The sequence below is a fragment of the Petaurus breviceps genome, unplaced genomic scaffold (genome assembly GCF_028583685.1).
Source record: "Petaurus breviceps papuanus isolate PSGF00001 unplaced genomic scaffold, PetGlider_PUasm1.0 90897, whole genome shotgun sequence".
In the NCBI taxonomy this organism is placed as follows: domain Eukaryota; kingdom Metazoa; phylum Chordata; class Mammalia; order Diprotodontia; family Petauridae; genus Petaurus; species Petaurus breviceps.
This window is the reverse complement of record NW_027187374.1, coordinates 1,590,038-1,607,495: the sequence shown is the minus strand read 5'-3', so window position 1 is coordinate 1,607,495 and position 17,458 is coordinate 1,590,038. Positions and strand designations below refer to the sequence as shown.

Sequence of the window (17,458 nt, the reverse complement as noted above, 5' to 3'; positions counted from 1 at the left end):
TACTGGGAAGGCTTCTATGTGTAATAGGGATTAGATTTGGGTTTTTTGGCTCCTGAGAACAAAAACTAGGAGCAACAGGTGAAAGTTGCAAAGAGGGGGCGGCCAGGTGGCTCAGAGAGTAAGAGCACCGGCTCCAGTGTCGGGAGGACCTGGGGATCAAATCCGGGCTCCAATACTCAGCACCACACCCAGAAATGACTGGCTGTGTAACCTTGAGCAAGTTACTTAACCCCTATTGCTTTAAAAAAAAAAAAAGTTGCAAAGAGGCAAATTTAAGCTTGATGTGAAAAATGTATTTGCTATCCAAAACTGGAATAGGTTGCTTTGAAATGCTATAACGTTTGCTCCTCTCCAGAGGGCTTCAGGCAACTTATTAGGCAGAGTGTAGTGGGGATTCTTTTTTTCATCAGTGGGTCAATTAGATGGCTGATGAAGTTCTTTCCAAGTCCTTAATTCTGTGACTTAAACACAGATGACAGGAATTGTGATAGGGAGTCGGTCATAGATTAATAAAAGAACTGATGATGGGGCAGCTAGGTGGCGCAGTGAATAGAGCACCAGCCCTGGAGTCAAGAGGACCTGATTTCAAATTTGGCCTCAGACACTTGACACATTTACTGGCTGTGTGACCTTGGGCAAGTCACTTAACCCCAACTGCCCTGCCCTCCCCCCTCCAAAAAATACAATAAAAGTATTGATGTATAACAGCAGGACCAGTTAAAAGCTGATAGTACAAATTGTTAGTGGACTTAGCACACTTAGCTGACTTTCTCTAGTAGAACTCAGGCATGATAGCAGGGAAGGGAGATGGTGTATAAGACAGGCTTGGGTAGTAGCAGGTATTAGAAAGTGTGAAAGTACATGGGAGAATGGAGGGAGAAGAGCTCAGTGAAGCAGGTAATTGTAGTTTTAAAATGTTAAGGAGGAAGAGAGGGTGGTACTAGCATAGGGGTGATGGGCAGGGAGAACAGAGGAACCAGGCAGTCACAATGATTGAATGGCATGTGTAAGATGAAGGAGGCTGTGTGAGAGGTAGAAGGACAAGAAATTTCAGTCAAGGGTATTTTGAAGTTCAGGATCTTGGAAGAGGAAGAGCTGTGAGTGATCATAGAGATCTAGAGTGTGACCATCCCTATAAAATGTTGAGTCAGAATGAGACGGAGGTGTGGAATTAGAGATTAAGAAGTTGAGGGAGGGGAGAAGAACCAGGAGAACATTGTACACAATTACAGACACATGGTATCTGTGATGACTGACTTTGACAGACTGGGCTCATCTCAGCAATGCAAGGTTATAAGACTACTCCAAAGGACTCATGATGGAAAAAGCTATTCACATCCAAAGAATTATGGAGTCTAAATACAGACTGAAGCAAACTACTTGCTCTCTCTCTTTTTCATTTTGTTTTGTTTCCTCTTCCTCATTATTCATTCCACTGGTTATAATTCTTCTTTACAACTTAACTAATGTTTAATGTGAAGGTATATATAGAACCTATATTGGATTACAAGCTGCCAAGGGCTGGGGGGAAAGGGGGAAAATTTGAAACTCAAAAACCTGTGGAACAGAATGTTGTAAACTAATAATTTTTTGTTGAAGGAAGTTGAGGGGTATGATGGGAATGGGAATTTGAAGATCTTCCCTGACCCTTAACAGACCTAGGGAGGAGTTTGAAGACCTCCCCTGCTCTGAAAGTAAACTCTGCCTGAGTGTAATCACATGGAGCTTGTGATGGAGGGAATTTGCTGAAGGGTGTAGCCCACAGGAAGCTTCCCTGCTGTGGGGATAAACTCTATACCCTAATAGGCTAAATACAGTCACATGGAGCCTGTGGTTTAAGGAGTTTGCTGAAGGGAAGCAGAGCCCACAGGAAGCTGGTAGTCAATGCTAGTGAGATGGTGAGGGAAAGAGGATGCTCATTACGGAGATAGATTTGTAAGTAAATATTGATCTTGTATTGGTATGTGGGTAGGCTGAAGAATGCTGTGGCTCTCAGAGTTATTATAGCTTCTGAATATCTTTGGTACTATGATGGAATCAGCTTACTGGTTTTGGGATTTGGTTTTCTGGTGTCTGAATAATGCTTCAGTTCTATCCTCTATCTGCAGAGTTTGGTATATTTTGCAATTGACCATTATGCGATACTTATAGTCACAGTCCTTCTTGTGATTGTGGGCGCTGTAAATATTGCATTGGCACTACAAGGGGCCAGGGTCATTAGTGTGACTACTGAAGAGATTATGAAAGGGGATGCAGTGAAGAGAAAGATATTCCAGATGTGGATGTCATTGATGAAAGAAGAAAGTGTCCTGCTTGCAAATCTATGGTTGAGAGAATGACAAAGAGGGTATTCTAAACCAAACTTTAAAGGAATAAAGTAACCTCTTAAGCTGTAGAATACATTTTATCAACTTACAATGCTCACTAATTAAACCCTATTTCTAGGACATTTCTACTGGCTAAAGTTTTATAGCTTCTGCTTTACAAAAATATATTCAGTATTATAAATTATGTCCAAGTGATCTCAGCATGCTAAGGGCTGGAAAATGGTTTATTTGCAATTGTAACCAATTCAATAGCTATGTTAGATCTAAAATATCTAGTTCTTCCACAATTCAAAAAAATACTCACGGCTCCATAGTGAGTAGGAAAGGCGACAATTTACTCTTCGGTAAAACTGCTTGTTGATAGGCCAGAGGACAAGGGTGAACAGCTGGATGAAGTTAATGATAAGCCCGCTTACAACAAAGACAAACCCAATGAGCAGGTGTACAACAAACTGAGTCTTCAGAAATGCAAGTAGGCCCATGGTAATCCCTTAATAGTGGGTGCAGGGTCCTTCACTTAGCACAGATGTCCTGAAAAGAGGAAAAGTGTTTTAATGATGTTTTCCAGGGCATCACAATGATAATAACAATGAAGGATAGCTACTAATACTAGTAGCCCACATTTATACAAAACTTTAAAATGCGTTCACAAAGCACTTTCCTCACAAGAACCTTATCAGAAGTACTTAAGACTCTTATTTTATAACTGAGAAAACAAGTTCAGAGAAGTTAAGCAATAATGAAATAAGCAATGAGGATTGGAGAAATTAAGCAATTATGCACATGATTATGGATAATAAATCATAGTCAGGACTAGAATCCAGGTCTTCTTATACTAAGTTGAGACTCTTTCAGCTGAAAGGCTAGTGTGTAAACAATGAAAAAAATTTAAAGGGCTCCTATTTATTGCCACAACTCACCTTAGGACAATGATCCTGAACCATCATGTTCTTTTAAAAAAATTATTATAGACTCAATAATAAAACAAAAATATAATTAAATATCCTTTGCAGCTACTACATATTGCAGACACAATATGGCTTATGGATAGAGTTGGTCTTGGGGCCAAGTCACTTGGAGGGCACTAAAACACTAATACTTTAAGTTGAAGAAAAGATGCTAACCAACACTGGTAAAGGAAGTTCCAACCCCAGTGAAATCACAGGTCTAGTACCTGTCTCTATCCCTTGCAGCACACCTGCATCTAAAGAATTTTAATGAATAAAGATATCGACTTGTCAGTTATTTCCTCTGTGAAGTTTGGCTTCTGAGAAGTTTGACTTCATCATTCAAACAAAACTATTGTTATTAACAATCTCTTAATTACCTCTATCTCATCTTCTTTGTTCTCTCTGTAGCCTCTGACATTATACCCTCTTCTCTTTGATGCTCTCTTCTTTCTAGATTTCTGTGATAGTACTCCCTCCTGATTCTTCTCCTAGCTATCTGACTACTCCTCATTTTCCTTTGATGGACTTCAGGCCACACCCATAACAATGGATTGCTCCTAACCGTCTGTCCTAGGCCCTCTTCTCTTGGCCCTCTACACTATTTCACTCGGTGAGCTCCTCAGCTACCACACTTCAGTTAGTCTCTAAGCAGATGATAATCAGAATGATTTGTCCAGCTCCAACCTCTTTCCTGATCTCCAGACTTACACCTCCAACTGCCTATTGGACTTCTTTATCCTACAGATATCTAAAATTCAACTTATCCAAAACTGAACTTATCATCTTTACCCCTAAATTCTCCCTTCTTTTCAGCTTCCCTATTATCATGGCATGTTCTACTATCCTTACAGTCACCCCATCTTACAAGCTAGGTCATCTTTTATTTCTCACTCTCATACAACCCTCCTCATATGCAATAAGTTGCCATGTCCTGTCAATTCCACCTTTGTAACATCTCTTATCTATAACCACTTCTCTAACACTGTTAGGTGTCTGGACAAGAGCCCTGACTGTCAATCCAGCATCCGTTCCCTTCATTATATGTGCATGTATTCCCACTACCACCAGACCCAAAAGCCTATCTTCTACCTCTGTAGAGGACTCTGGATCATAGACGGTTTTTCCTTTCCTTTTTAAAAAGGAAATTTTATATCTAATATACCTTGCCCTACAAGAAAGTAAGGGAGGAATGGAGTGGGATATAAGAGAGGGCAGACTAGAGGAAGGGGTATTCAATATGCTTGCCATCTCAGGGTAGAGGGTAGGGGAGAGATGGGGAGAAAACTTGTAACTCAAAATCTTGGTGGAAATGAAGAGGTAGGGATTTGGGTTTAAAGCCAATGAGTTCAATTTTGGAAATGTCTTTGGGTCATCTTGGAGATACAAATCTTAAGGTCAGGAAAGAGGTTAGGGCTACACATATAGTTCTGAGTATCATCTTCATAGATTTGACAGTTGAATCCATGGGAATCGATGAGCTTACCAAGCAAAATAATAGAGAGAGAGAATAAAAGAGGACCTAGGACAGAGCCTCATAGTTATTGGGTGTAACCTGAATGAAGATCCATCAAAGTAGACTGAGGAGAGACGGGTAGGAAGAGCATCAAGAGAGAGCAGTGTCATGAAAATCTAGAGAGAAAATAATATCAAAAAGAGGGTGACTATTTCAAAGGTTACAGTAATTAAGAAGGAAGAAGGTTGAGGGAAAAGTCATTAGACTTGGCAGTTAAGAAACTGTTCAAGATGCTGAGTGAAGTGAGCAGAACCAGAAAAACATTGTACGTAGTGACAGCAACACTGTATGATGACCAACTTTGATAGACTTAGCCCTTCTAAGACAATCCCAAAAGAATCAAGATGGAATATGTTATTCACATCCAGAGAAAGAACTAGGAAGTCTAAGTGTAGATGGAAGAACACTATTTTCTTTTTTTTCTTTCTTGTGGTTTTTCTTTTTGTTCTGATTCTTCTTTCACAACATGACTAATGTGGAATTATGTTTAATATGACTGTACATGTATAGCCTATATCAGATTGCATGCCGACTTGGGGAGGTGGGTGGGTAGGGGGAAAAAAAATTTGGAACTCAAAAATCATATAAAAGTGAATGTTGAAAACTAAAGTAAAGATTAAACATTTTTTAAAAAGAAAATGTTCATAATGTTGGAGAGAGTAGTTTCAAGTGAATGAGGTAGGAAGTCAGACTGTAAAGAGTAAAGAAGAAACAGACTGTAGGCAGCCTTCTCAAGTTGTTTAACAACAAAAGGCAGCAAGATAGCTAGTGGGGATGAATGGATCAGGTCAGGGATTTTTGAGAGTGTGGGAGAAATGGGCACATTTGTAGACAGTAGGGAAGCAGTCAGTACAAAGACAATGAAGATAAGTGAGAAAGTAAGGATGATAGAGCAATCTGCTGGGGAAGACCAGATGGAATGGGATCCCTTGTGGACATACAGGGGTTTGCCTTAGCAAGAGAAAGGACCACTTCTTCATGGAATTCAAAGGAAAAAGAGATTGCTGAGAGACGGTGCTAGAAGAGAATCTGGAAGTGGCAATGAAGGTAAAAATCATACCTGCACCTGGTCCCGGCTCAGTATACAAGGGACCACAAGCAAAGGTTTTGTCCAGTGGTGAAGAGACGGGCCAGAATGCATCAAGTTCTGGTCCCAAACTCTTTCCAATTTCCTACATTCTGGAATCCATCCAAACTGACCTTCTCTCTGTTCCTCACATATAACACTCCATCAGTTTTTGCACTGGTCATCCTATATGCCTTAAAATACACTCCCTCCTTACCTTCAATTCATATAATCCTTCTCTTTCCTCAAAATGCAGTTCAAGAACCATTTTCTACAAGATCTTTTCCTAATCCCACAAATACCAGGTTTCTCCTTCCCAGACTACTTTGTAATAATTCTCTTTGTATTTATTGGGTATATACTTATACATGTATTTCTTGTCTTACCCATTAAAATGTAAATTCCTGTTGAGTTGGGATTATTTCATTCTTTGAATCTATATTCCCATTGCCTGGCACATAATAGACATTTAATAAATGCTTGTTGATTGATCATTGTGGCCACTATCCTCTTGAAATTCTTCAGATTAGCTATGTCTTTCTAAAAATATGGTACCCAAAATGTAACACATTACTCCTTATTTCCTATGGTCTGGATGATATGCCTCTCAAAGGAGACAAAGAATTAGTGTTGTTGACTACCACATAAACTGTTAAATCCAAAACTTCAAGATTCTTTTCAAATGAACTTCCAGGTTAACCATAACTCCTGCACTTAATTTTTTAACCTAAGTATAGAATTTTACAATTCTCTCTATTGAAGTTTTTTAATTGGTTAGGTTCTTTTAGTGAAACAATGAATAGCTACAGCAGGTAGTATCTAGTAACTAGAAGTATCCCTTGAATTTAATGTATACAATTAGTATCCTTTAATGACAGTTTAAAATGTTTTTATTTTTGCAGCTTTCAACCTTTCCTTAAGAAAGCTAAGAATACTTAAACCTAACAATCAGTTTCTTAAAGTCAACAAGATTAATTAATTAATATGATTAATGACCTTATAATTGTTTCCACACATACACTCTGCTTTTAGCTGAAAGATTTGTACTTCCAGGATACACATAACAAATCTCAAAAGGTGCTTCTCTGGAATAGATCTGATAGCCTAATTCTTCCAATGATGGTTCTGGATCAGTTGCAGCAAACTGGAAGGTATGTTGTTCACCATGTTATCATCGAGGAGTATGACAGGGTTACTCTTGTTCCTCCCTTCCTGAATTTCTTCCCTAGTATAACCAAACCCAGGGTCACTCATGTTGTATCCATAATAATGATATGGTCTGCAGTTCCATCAGCCTGGGGCCCTTTCCTGATATGCAATAGGTAGTTGCAATTTTTGCTGATGCAGGGGCACACAGAACATCCCCGCCATCTACCCTTATTCTTAAAACTCTTATTCTCTCTGTAGTAGTCGGTGCAAGCTGCTGCTGTCTACAGATGTTCCCATTTCATATTGATTATTCTCACAATTAAAAATATAAGGTAATTTCCACAAAACTGCCATGTTGTAAGCTTCAAATATCTGGCCTTTATTAGGAGCAACTTCTGTGTACAAAATCAAACAGGCCTCATCTGTTCCAATATACTTATAAGCCAGGTCAATACGAGCTCCCAGAGCTACCTGAGCCCCAACAATGCCACTGCCACCATTAGAAATTCTTGGCATACATACACATCAATCCTCCTCTTCTCTTTGTACTGAAAACTCTACCAGAACTTCTCTAATGGAAGACCATGAGTATAAGTAAAGAAAGAAGTCAATAGGCTGTTATCACATGATCTGAGGGATTTATACCAGTTTGAAGCCCCACACAACAAGCTTCTTGACCATCATGCAAGTGACAGAAACCATGTATGATACTATGCTTACACAAATGATCTGCTTTCAATTCCACCCCACAGTCTACCCTGTTTTGTAGTACTTGAGGCTCTCCTCTCTTGTGAGAACTATTGTGTCAGGAGAGCCCTCTTTGAGTCGATAAATATCATATGTCAATAGCAAATGAAGCATCATTTACAAAGTTACATGCTGCCAATAACACTCTTCCAGTTGGTTTCTGGGTAGCATTTATCATGAAAACCACAGTGAGCAATTACTTCATGGAGCAGTACCCCAAGGTGGAGGGACAGGAGAGTACAATGTCCTGAGTCTCCTTTGAGAACCTGCAGCTAATGTATCCTTCCCCAGGAGGGAGGGTTGGGAAGGGAGAGAATTCTCTCTATTGGATTTAGTCTCATTCATTGAGCCTGTCAAGAATTTTTAGATCTGGGGGGCAGACTCAAGGTGGTGGAGTAGAAATAGTGACCTCCAAAAGGCTCAGGCTTTCACTTTCCCAATCAATATAAAAAGGGGACTCTGAAAAAACTTTGGAGCTGCAGAACCCACAAAATGACACAGAGAAGCTAACCTCCAGGAATCGGCAAGCACAGCACTCTGGGAGCTGAGCCCAGCCCCACTCTGAGGCTTTAGCCCCAGGGTAGGTCTGACCAGCCACCGGCCAGAGGGACTCCAGATGAGCAGCAGCTGTGGCCATTTCCAGAATTATCAACACATAGATATAAAGGACAAAGTGAGAGGTCAGTGCAGTCTGGACTTTGGAACCCAGTAAGTGGGAGTGGGTGGGCTTTTGCCCCCAGGGTGAGAAGCTGCTGAGACACCTGGCACAACCAGCCAGCTCCACGCGGCAGCTTCAGCTCCTGGCCTGCAGGAGTATAGGGGGACCAAGCGACTAGTCTGAGGGGTAATCGCTCTTGCTTTAACCTGCTTGGATCTGGATTGCAGTCTAGGATGGAGGTCCTGGGGTGTGTGTCCAGCTTGTGTGGAGACCTCAGAGAGGGCACCCAACTAATACCTGAGTGGCTGAGAAAACCCCAATATTTGGGATGAAAGCTCCCTGTCTGGTGGCAGAGTCCTACTGTGGCAAAAAGCCCAGGGATAAAGTGACTGAGGGGCGACATGACCAGGCAAAGGAAACAAAGCAGACAGAAGATTGCAACATTACACTCCTATTTTGGGGACAACAAGGAGCAAAGCACGGAACAGAAGGAAGACAGTGAAGTCAGAACTCCTGCACCAAAAGCTTCAAAGGAAAATACAAGCTGGTTACAGGCCACAGAGGACCTTAAGAAGCAGATAAGAGAAGTGGAGGAAAAATTGGGAAGAGAAATGAGAACAATGCAAGAAAATTATGAAATGAGAGTCAACAGCCTGACTGAGGAAAATACCACCTTAAAAAACAGACTAACTCAAATGGCAAAAGAGGCTCAAAAAGGCAATGAGGAGAAGAATACCTTAAAAAGTCGAATTTGCCAGATGGAAAAATAATCTCAAAAGCTCAATGAGGAGAATCATTGCTTCAGAATTAGACTGGAGCAAATGGAAGCTAATGACTTTATGAGAAATCAAGATGCTGTTAAACAGATCCAAACAAATGAAAGAATAGGATGCAATGTGAAATATCTCATGGGAAAAACCACTGACCTGTAAAATAGATCCAGGAGAGATAATTTTAAAATTATTGGACTACCTAAAAGCCATGATCAAAGTAAGAATCTAGAAATCATCCTCCAGGAAGTTCTCAAAGAAAACTGCCCTGATGTTTTAGAACCAGAGGGCAAAATAGAGGTTGAAAGAATCTACCGATCACCTCTTGGAAAAGATCCCAAAAAGAAAACTCCTAGGAATATTATAGCCAGGTTCCAGAATTCCCAGATTAAGGAGAGATTATTACAAGCAGCCAGGAAGAAACAGTTTTAATATTATGGAAACACAATCAGGATAACCCAGGATCTGGCAGCTCCTACACTGAGGGATTGATGGGCTTGGAATATGATATTCTGGAGGTCAAAGGAGCTGGGATTAAAACCAAGAATCACCTACCCAGCAAAAATGAGTATCATGTTTCAGGAGAAAATATAGTCATTCAGTGGAATAGAGGACTTTCAAGCATTCTTGATGAAAAAACCAGAGTTGAATAAAAAATCTGACATTCAAATACAAGAAGCAAGAGAAGTATGAGAAGGTAAACAGGGAAAAGAAATCAAAAGGAATTTATCAAAATTGAACTATTAACATTCCTACATGGAAAAACAATAATTGTAACTTATGAAACTTTTCTCAGCATGAAAATAGTTGAAGGGAATAGAAATATATATGTTTATATATGAGGGTATATATGAATACATATGTGAATGTGCATATATATATTTACAGATATACATAGAGGGCACATGACCAAGTTAACAGGAAGGGATGAGACTTAAAAGGTGAAATTAAGAGGTGAGAGAGGAATATAATGAGAGGAGATGGGGAGAGACAGAATGGGGTAAACCATCTCATATAGAAGAGGCAAGGGAAAATGGTTACAATGGAGGGGAAGAATAGGAAGGCAGAAGGGAATGGGTCAACCTTATCCCCGCGGAATTTGGCTTGGGGAGAGAATGAAATACACACTAAATAGGGTATCTCACCCTACAGGAGAGTAGAGGGGAAGGGGATGAGAGGGGAGATGATGGAAGGCTGGCAGGGAGGGAATTTGGAAGCACCCACTTTTGAAAAGGGACAAGATCAAAGTAGAGAATAGAACAAGTGGGAGGTGGGATAGGAGGGAGGGAAATATAGTCAGTCTTTTACAATATATCTACCGTGTTTCCCCGATAATAAGACACTGTCTTATTATTTTTTTGGACAGAAAAACACCAGAGGGCTTATTTTCAGGGGAGGGCTTATTTTAATGAACATTGACAGCAATTTTAATAAACAGGTAAATGTGAACAAAAAAATGTACCTTTATTCAATAATGAATTCAATAAAGAACAGGATGACGTGCTCACTGCTGCAGCTCTGATTGGATGTAGCTCGGAGCGCGGCATGCATTTCACCCGGGTGGTGGGGGGGGACGGTGCATACAGAGGGTACTGTAATGTAGTGTGTAGGGCAGGGGATCACCTTCACTACAGTAGCAATCTCAATAGGGCTTATTTTTGGGGGAGGGCTTATTTTAGAGGAATCTTACACAGTAAGGGGAGGGCTCATTTTCAGGATAGGTCTTATTATCGGGGAAACATGGTACTATGTTATTGTTTTGCATTAGCCACACATGTACAACCTATACTGAACTGCTTATCTTCCCAGTAAGGGTGGGTGACAAGGGAGGAAGGGAATTAATCTGGAATTCAAAGTTTTAAAATCAAATATATACACACACACACATACATATGTATATACTATTATTAATACTATTTTACATGTAATTGGGAAATAAGATATACAGGCTCTGGGGCATAGAGATCCACCATGCCCTACTGGAAAAGTTGAAAGGGGTATGGGAGAAAATATGGGAGAGAACAGATTGGAAGAGGGGATATCCTGTGGGACTGCTATTTTGGGGCGGTGGGTAGGGGAAAAATGAGTAGAAAAATTTGTAACTCAAAATCTGGTGGAAATGAATGATGTAAATCATAAGTTAATAAGTATTTGAAAAAGAAAAGAAAAGAATTTTTAGATCTTGGGGCGGCTAGGTGGCACAGTGAATAGAGCACCGGCCCTGGAGTCAGGAGGACCTGAGTTTAAATCCAGCCTCAGACACTTAACACAAAAACTAGCCATGTGACATTGGGCAACTCACTTAACCCCAATTGCCCTCCAAAAAGCAAGAAAAAAAGTTTTAGATCCTTATGCTGGCATCCATTAGCTTCTTCCCACTTGTGTGTCATCTATAGATTTGTGAAGATTGCTAAACATTAAGAAGCTACAATAACGTTAATAACCAATAATCAAGGTCTGAGATTTTGTAAGTATGTGCTTGCACCTGGTCATAAAGCACAGTGAATAAAATAAGGAAGAATATCTAGGCACTACTGGAAAAACAAATCAAAGGACAATAATTTTTCATAACTTTTTAATAACAAATACCTGTTTCTCATATTTATGTAACTACACATTCATACAAACCAGATGCTGACTCAATCCTGAGAAAGACTGAAGCAACCCTACTTGCCTCTTTTCCTCTGCTACCTAGGTATCAAAGGCTGTGTCAGATCTAACCTTAAAGAGGTGGGACTATAGCAGCATCAACAGCTAGGGGTAATCAGCAAAACTTTATCATTCCACACCTTTGTTTTTTTTTTACTTCATTCACAGACTATATTATCGTTAATTTGGAAACCATAATGTTAAAAATTTCATCATTAAAAAATTAAATCCCTGGGCCTTATATCTTTTCAAAATAAGTTTTAATTGATGTTGTCTGTTTTTCACATCATCACAGTTATCTGGAATACCCTTCCCCTACTCCTTCCAGAGAGTCGTCTCATAACATGACTTTTTTGGTATGTAGTTCTTTTCATTTACATCATTGTAGTCATTGTGTATATCATTTTCTTCATACTTCACTATGCATCAGTTCATGTAGATCTTTCCATGTTTCTTTGGATTCATCATATTCATCATTTCATACAGTAATATTCCCTTACATTCACGTACCAAAAAATTGTTTAGCCATTGTCCAATTGATGGGCTGGGCATCTACTTTGTTTCCAATTCTTTGAAATTTGTGTTATGACAGCACTTTATCCTGCTATAAATATTTTGATGTATGTAAAGACTTTCTTCCTATCAGTGGCTTCATTGGGTTATGGGCCCATGTCATTATGGAGTGTCTAGCTCAAAGGGAATGGACATTTTAGTCACTTTATATACATAATTCCAAACTGCTTTCCCAAATGGTTATAGCTCCATCAGCAATGTATCGTTGTGCCTATCATTTCACAATCCCTCCAACATTAAATAATAACTTTTTTGTCATCTGAAAATTTGTAGAATGTGAGGTGAAATCTTAGGGGTTATTTTAATTTACATTTCTCTTATTAGTGATTTGGAGTATTATTTCAGGAAATTGTGAATACTTTGCAATTCTTTTGAAAATTGTTCATATTCTTTGACCACTTATCTATTGGGGAATGGCTATTAGTCATATACACATATTTATTTATTTATTGTTTAGATATCTTGGATATGAAACCCTTATCAGAGAAGTTCATTACACAGATTTTTTTCCCCATTCTTCCATTTATCCTAGGTACATTAATTTTGTCTGCGCAGAAGTTTTGCAGGTTCATGCAATCAGTTATTCATTTTATCTCTTGTAATTACTTCATACTTCTTGTTTTGTTAAGTATACATCACCTACCCATAGCTATGAAAGGTATATTATCTTCTTTTTGTCTTATTTGTTTTTATATTAATGATCTGGAAAATTAGGTCACGTATGCATTTAAAATGTACTGTGGAATACAGTGTAAGGTGTTGGTCTAAGGGCAATTTTTCTAGCACTTTAGATTTATTCTAAAAGCATGGCATCTGTTGATCTAGCTCAACTCTATATAGAATGCAAAACTAAGCACTTCCAGATTTCATGGGATGACACACTGCATAAACAGCTACAACCACTACTACTTTCTTTGAGGAGAAAGAATGGTTTCCCCTTGGCTATCAGCTATCCTTTTTAAACAGCTGGATAAAAATGTGTCAGTTTCATAAGAAAGCAAAATCTAGTTTCTTCATCAATTATCTTTTTTTTTAAAAGCAATTGGGGTTAAGTAACTTGCCCAAGGTTACACGGCCAGTTTTTTTGTGTGGGTGTTAAGTATCTCAGGCTGTAACCGATCCCGGGTCCTCCCGACTCTGGGGCCGGTGCTCTTACTCACTGAGCCACCTAGCCACTCCTTCTTCATCAATTATTAAGATGAAAAACTGAATGGCTTTAAAGGAGAACCAGATAAGTGATCTAAAGTCTTTACACATATCTTTAGCTATACTAAAATGTCATGTAACTTTAAAAAAGAAAAAGGTAAAATGTTGGGTCAAATTATAGTATATGAATTCTATTTTTAAAAAAAGAGAATGTAAGAAGATGGAAAAAACTGAAAGATCTATAACTTTAGTCAACAATATACATTCTAATCCTAAGTGATGACATACATTCAGGTTACTGTTTAATAACCCAACTTTCCCTCATCCCTGGCAAGCCCAAGCATTAAGTTAACCAGAATAGTTTGTAAAGGGGGAACTGAAGAATGAATACAAAATGAGAACCCTCAAAGGTCTGCCACTGACCTCTTACACAAGATGCTGAGAAAGGTAACTATTTACTTATCTTTGTTCTTCACTGGTCATATTTCACTGGTTGCCGGACCTACCTACTACTTATCCCTTCTCAACACTTCCTGAATCTGTATCTTCTTCAGTCATAACTTTTGTTTAGTTATGTTTTGCTTAATTTTGTTTAGTACCACAGTAGAAAGCATCTTGGAACACAGGCTAAGGAGACCTTGGGATCTATACCTGACCTTGCCATTAACAAGTTGAATGATCTTGAATCAGTACTTAAGTTTCTTTAGGGCCCCTTTTGTAGGCATTCATGGGGCAATGGAAAGAGACAAAGGACTGGAATTTAAATCCTGACTCTGCCACTTACTCAATATGTGACTTTAGGTAAGTCACTTAACCTTGAGAAACCTTAAGTTCCCTCATCTATAAAATAAGGAGGTTAGACTCATGGATTCTGAGGTCCCTTTTCCCTCCCTGAATCTATGATCTTACTTTATATAACAAGTAAACTGAACAAGATTCAGCAACTAATTATTTATGGAGGTGGGGGGCAAAGGAAAGGGAAGTCATAGATGACTCATAAATTGCTAATCTGGGCAACTAAGAGGAGGAAGATGCCTTCAAAAGAAATAGGGAAGGCTTTTTGGAGTGGGGTTTGTTGAGGAAAAAATATTCATTTCCATTTTGGACATGCTGAGACAAGTGGATAGACAGTTTGTGATGTGCACTGGAGTTAAGAGTACAGATTAGGAACTGATATATCATTCTAAGAGTCATCTGCATAGAGATGATAACCATGGGAATGGATGACCTCGCTAAGGACACAATATATGGGGGAAAGAGTAGGAGGTGCAGGAGAGAAGCATTGGGAGACTTCCATATTTAGAGTATAAAAGATAGATGATGATGATGATTTAGCAAAGGAAACTAAAGACAGGTAAGAAAGGTAGAGATATTCTCCCAATGATGCTATATAATTCTGAATTAGGAAACACCCAGATACTCAATAAATCAAAACTGTAGGTGAGGTATTATTGATAAATATTTAAATTATATTCCCTCAACCTAATCTCACAGAGCAAAATATGAAGTCAAAGTTTTCTATATGCTCTATTTAGTAATTCTGTTTCCTTCTAAGATGGAGGAGGAAGAAGCAGTAGAGAAGGGAATATTTCATATAAGTATATGTGCATGTGTATGTATGTGTATATTTATATGTGTGTATGTATATATGTATATACACAATACATAAGTGTATGTATGTATGTATATACACACATACATATGTGTATGTGTAAAAGTAAGACAGTTTGCAAGTTGGTCAGACTAGTGGTAGAAAATTTCCTGTTAGGAATTTATCAATTTGAAAGTTAGAGTCAAACCTGGGTGGCTCAGAAAATCAATTTTGTTTTTAGGTATGATCTTCTTAAACAGTGGGTCATTTCTAAAAATCTGTCTTTCTAATGTGTGTAAAATCATTTCCAAACTTTAAAGTATTATTTAAATGTTAGTCATTATCATTGTTATTGCCTTCAAAGGGTAGCAGTGATGAAAATACCATCTGTGCCCTAAAAATCAGGTTCTTGCCCAAGACTATGTAATCTTAACAATGCTTTCTCAGTTCCTTTTTGCAGTATAATTTGGTCCCACATGATTCATCAAAAGCAGTAGTTATCCATCTGACAAGCCTTAGAAGGTTTTCTGCCAGTCAGCCAGTTGATAAAAATTTATCAAGTACCTATTATGTGCCAGGCACTGTGATAAGTAAGGGTTGCCACATCTTGGATACATACCTTGGAAAGACAGAAGCCCTCTTTTCTGTTATCACATTAACAAATACCGTGTTTCCCCGATAATAAGACAGTCTTATTAATTTTTTGGACAGAAAAACACCAGAGGGCTTATTTTCAGGGGAGGGCTTATTTTAATGAACATTGACAGCAATTTTAATAAACAGGTAAATGTGAACAAAAAAATGTACCTTTATTCAATAAGCAAATCACTGGGGAAGAACAGGATGACGCACTCACTGCTGCAGCTCTGATTGGATGTAGCTCGGAGCGCAGCATGCGTTTCACGGGGGGGAGGCGGTGCATACAGAGGGTACCGTAATGTAGCGTGTAGCGCAGGGGATCACCTTCACTACAGTAGCAATCTCAATAGGGCTTATTTTCGGGGGATGGCTTATTTTAGAGGAATCTTACACAGTAAGGGGAGGGCTTATTTTTGGGATAGGCCTTATTATCGGGGAAACACGGTAGCTGCCTTAATATCCTTCAGCAAAGAATCACCAGCAATTACTACCTTCTTACTGGATCTGACAGCAACTGGTGTATCTACGTTATCATGACTATGAAACAAGCAACTGCTTCTTTCTTAAAGCATTGAGGTCTCTTGTCCTTAGAATGAACCTCAAACGTGTTTCTAAGCTCCAAATGTTCAATAATTCTTCTCTTTTTCCTATGAAACTTTATTCTACTTTTAAAACTTGAGGTGTATTCATATTCCCCCTTTGGAGCTTATGTGAATTCCTTCACTTCAATGGATCTCCATTTCCTCATATGTAATATGAAGAAGCTGCACTTAATGATGTCCTTGGTCCCCTCTGGTCTTGCCATTCTTTGCTTTTCAAAAAAGAATTTTTTTTAAAAAAGAATCAGATATTAAGAGTTGGGGATATGTGGAATATAGAAGAGAACAGAATCAGAGTAGTTATTATAGAAGATACTGCTTTTTAATTCAGAGAATGGATAGTTCTGTTTCAATTCAGGAGAAGACAGAAATGGGGGGAAGGAAGAGAAAAGGGAGATAATTTTATCACATAACAGAAGCATACAAATTGCTTAAACATGGAGGAAAGGTGAGAGAAGAAAGGAAGGTAAGTCCTCCCTCACTTTCATCTGAACTAGGTAAAAGAATATTGAACATCATTACACACACCCACATCCACACACATAAATATTACAGTATAGGAATACATTCAATTCAAAAGGGAAATGGAAGGAGGGGAAGAATACATATTTATATATCTACTGTTATATAAGTGTCAGTCTATGCTAATGAAATTGAGGTTAACAGAGGTTAAGTGACTTGCCCAGGGTCACACAGTTATTAGTAAGTGTCTGAGTTCAGATTTGAACTTGGATATTCCTGACTGAATACATTGCACAACTAGCTGCCTCTAAAGGGCAGGGACAGGAGAAGGGGAAAGAAGGGTTTAAAGGGAGGGGCAGAATATGTAGAGGAATACTCTTAAGTCAAACAAGCTCCAGTGTCAGAGAGAAGACTACTAAAAAGGGATTAAAATAAAAGAAGAGTAAAAACCTAGGATGCTGGAGAGAACAACGGGCAAAGAAGAGTTGCAGTAAGTAAAAACAGACCACTTACACAAAAATTAAACTCCCTCTCTTTTACCTCTTTCTTCTTATTTGTCAAGTGGCAGGTTTAGAAGCAAAGAGAGGAAAAAGTTACAAGACAGGGTGGAGGAAATAAA

General features: G+C 38.7%; 1 protein-coding gene and 1 pseudogene across 1 annotated transcript in view; both read right to left on the bottom strand.

The window, feature by feature from the left end:
• The window catches only part of AGPAT3 (1-acylglycerol-3-phosphate O-acyltransferase 3), a 182,162-nt gene that overhangs the window by 37,666 nt on the left and 127,038 nt on the right, over positions 1-17,458 (bottom strand). Inside the window, exon 3 of the mRNA XM_069074846.1 lies at positions 2,632-2,858. Coding sequence (XP_068930947.1) covers positions 2,632-2,809 — 178 coding nt within the window. The 5' untranslated portion in view covers positions 2,810-2,858. The remainder of the gene's footprint in view (positions 1-2,631; positions 2,859-17,458) is intronic.
• On the bottom strand, positions 5,182-8,017 carry LOC138151315 (pyruvate dehydrogenase E1 component subunit alpha, somatic form, mitochondrial pseudogene; annotated as a pseudogene).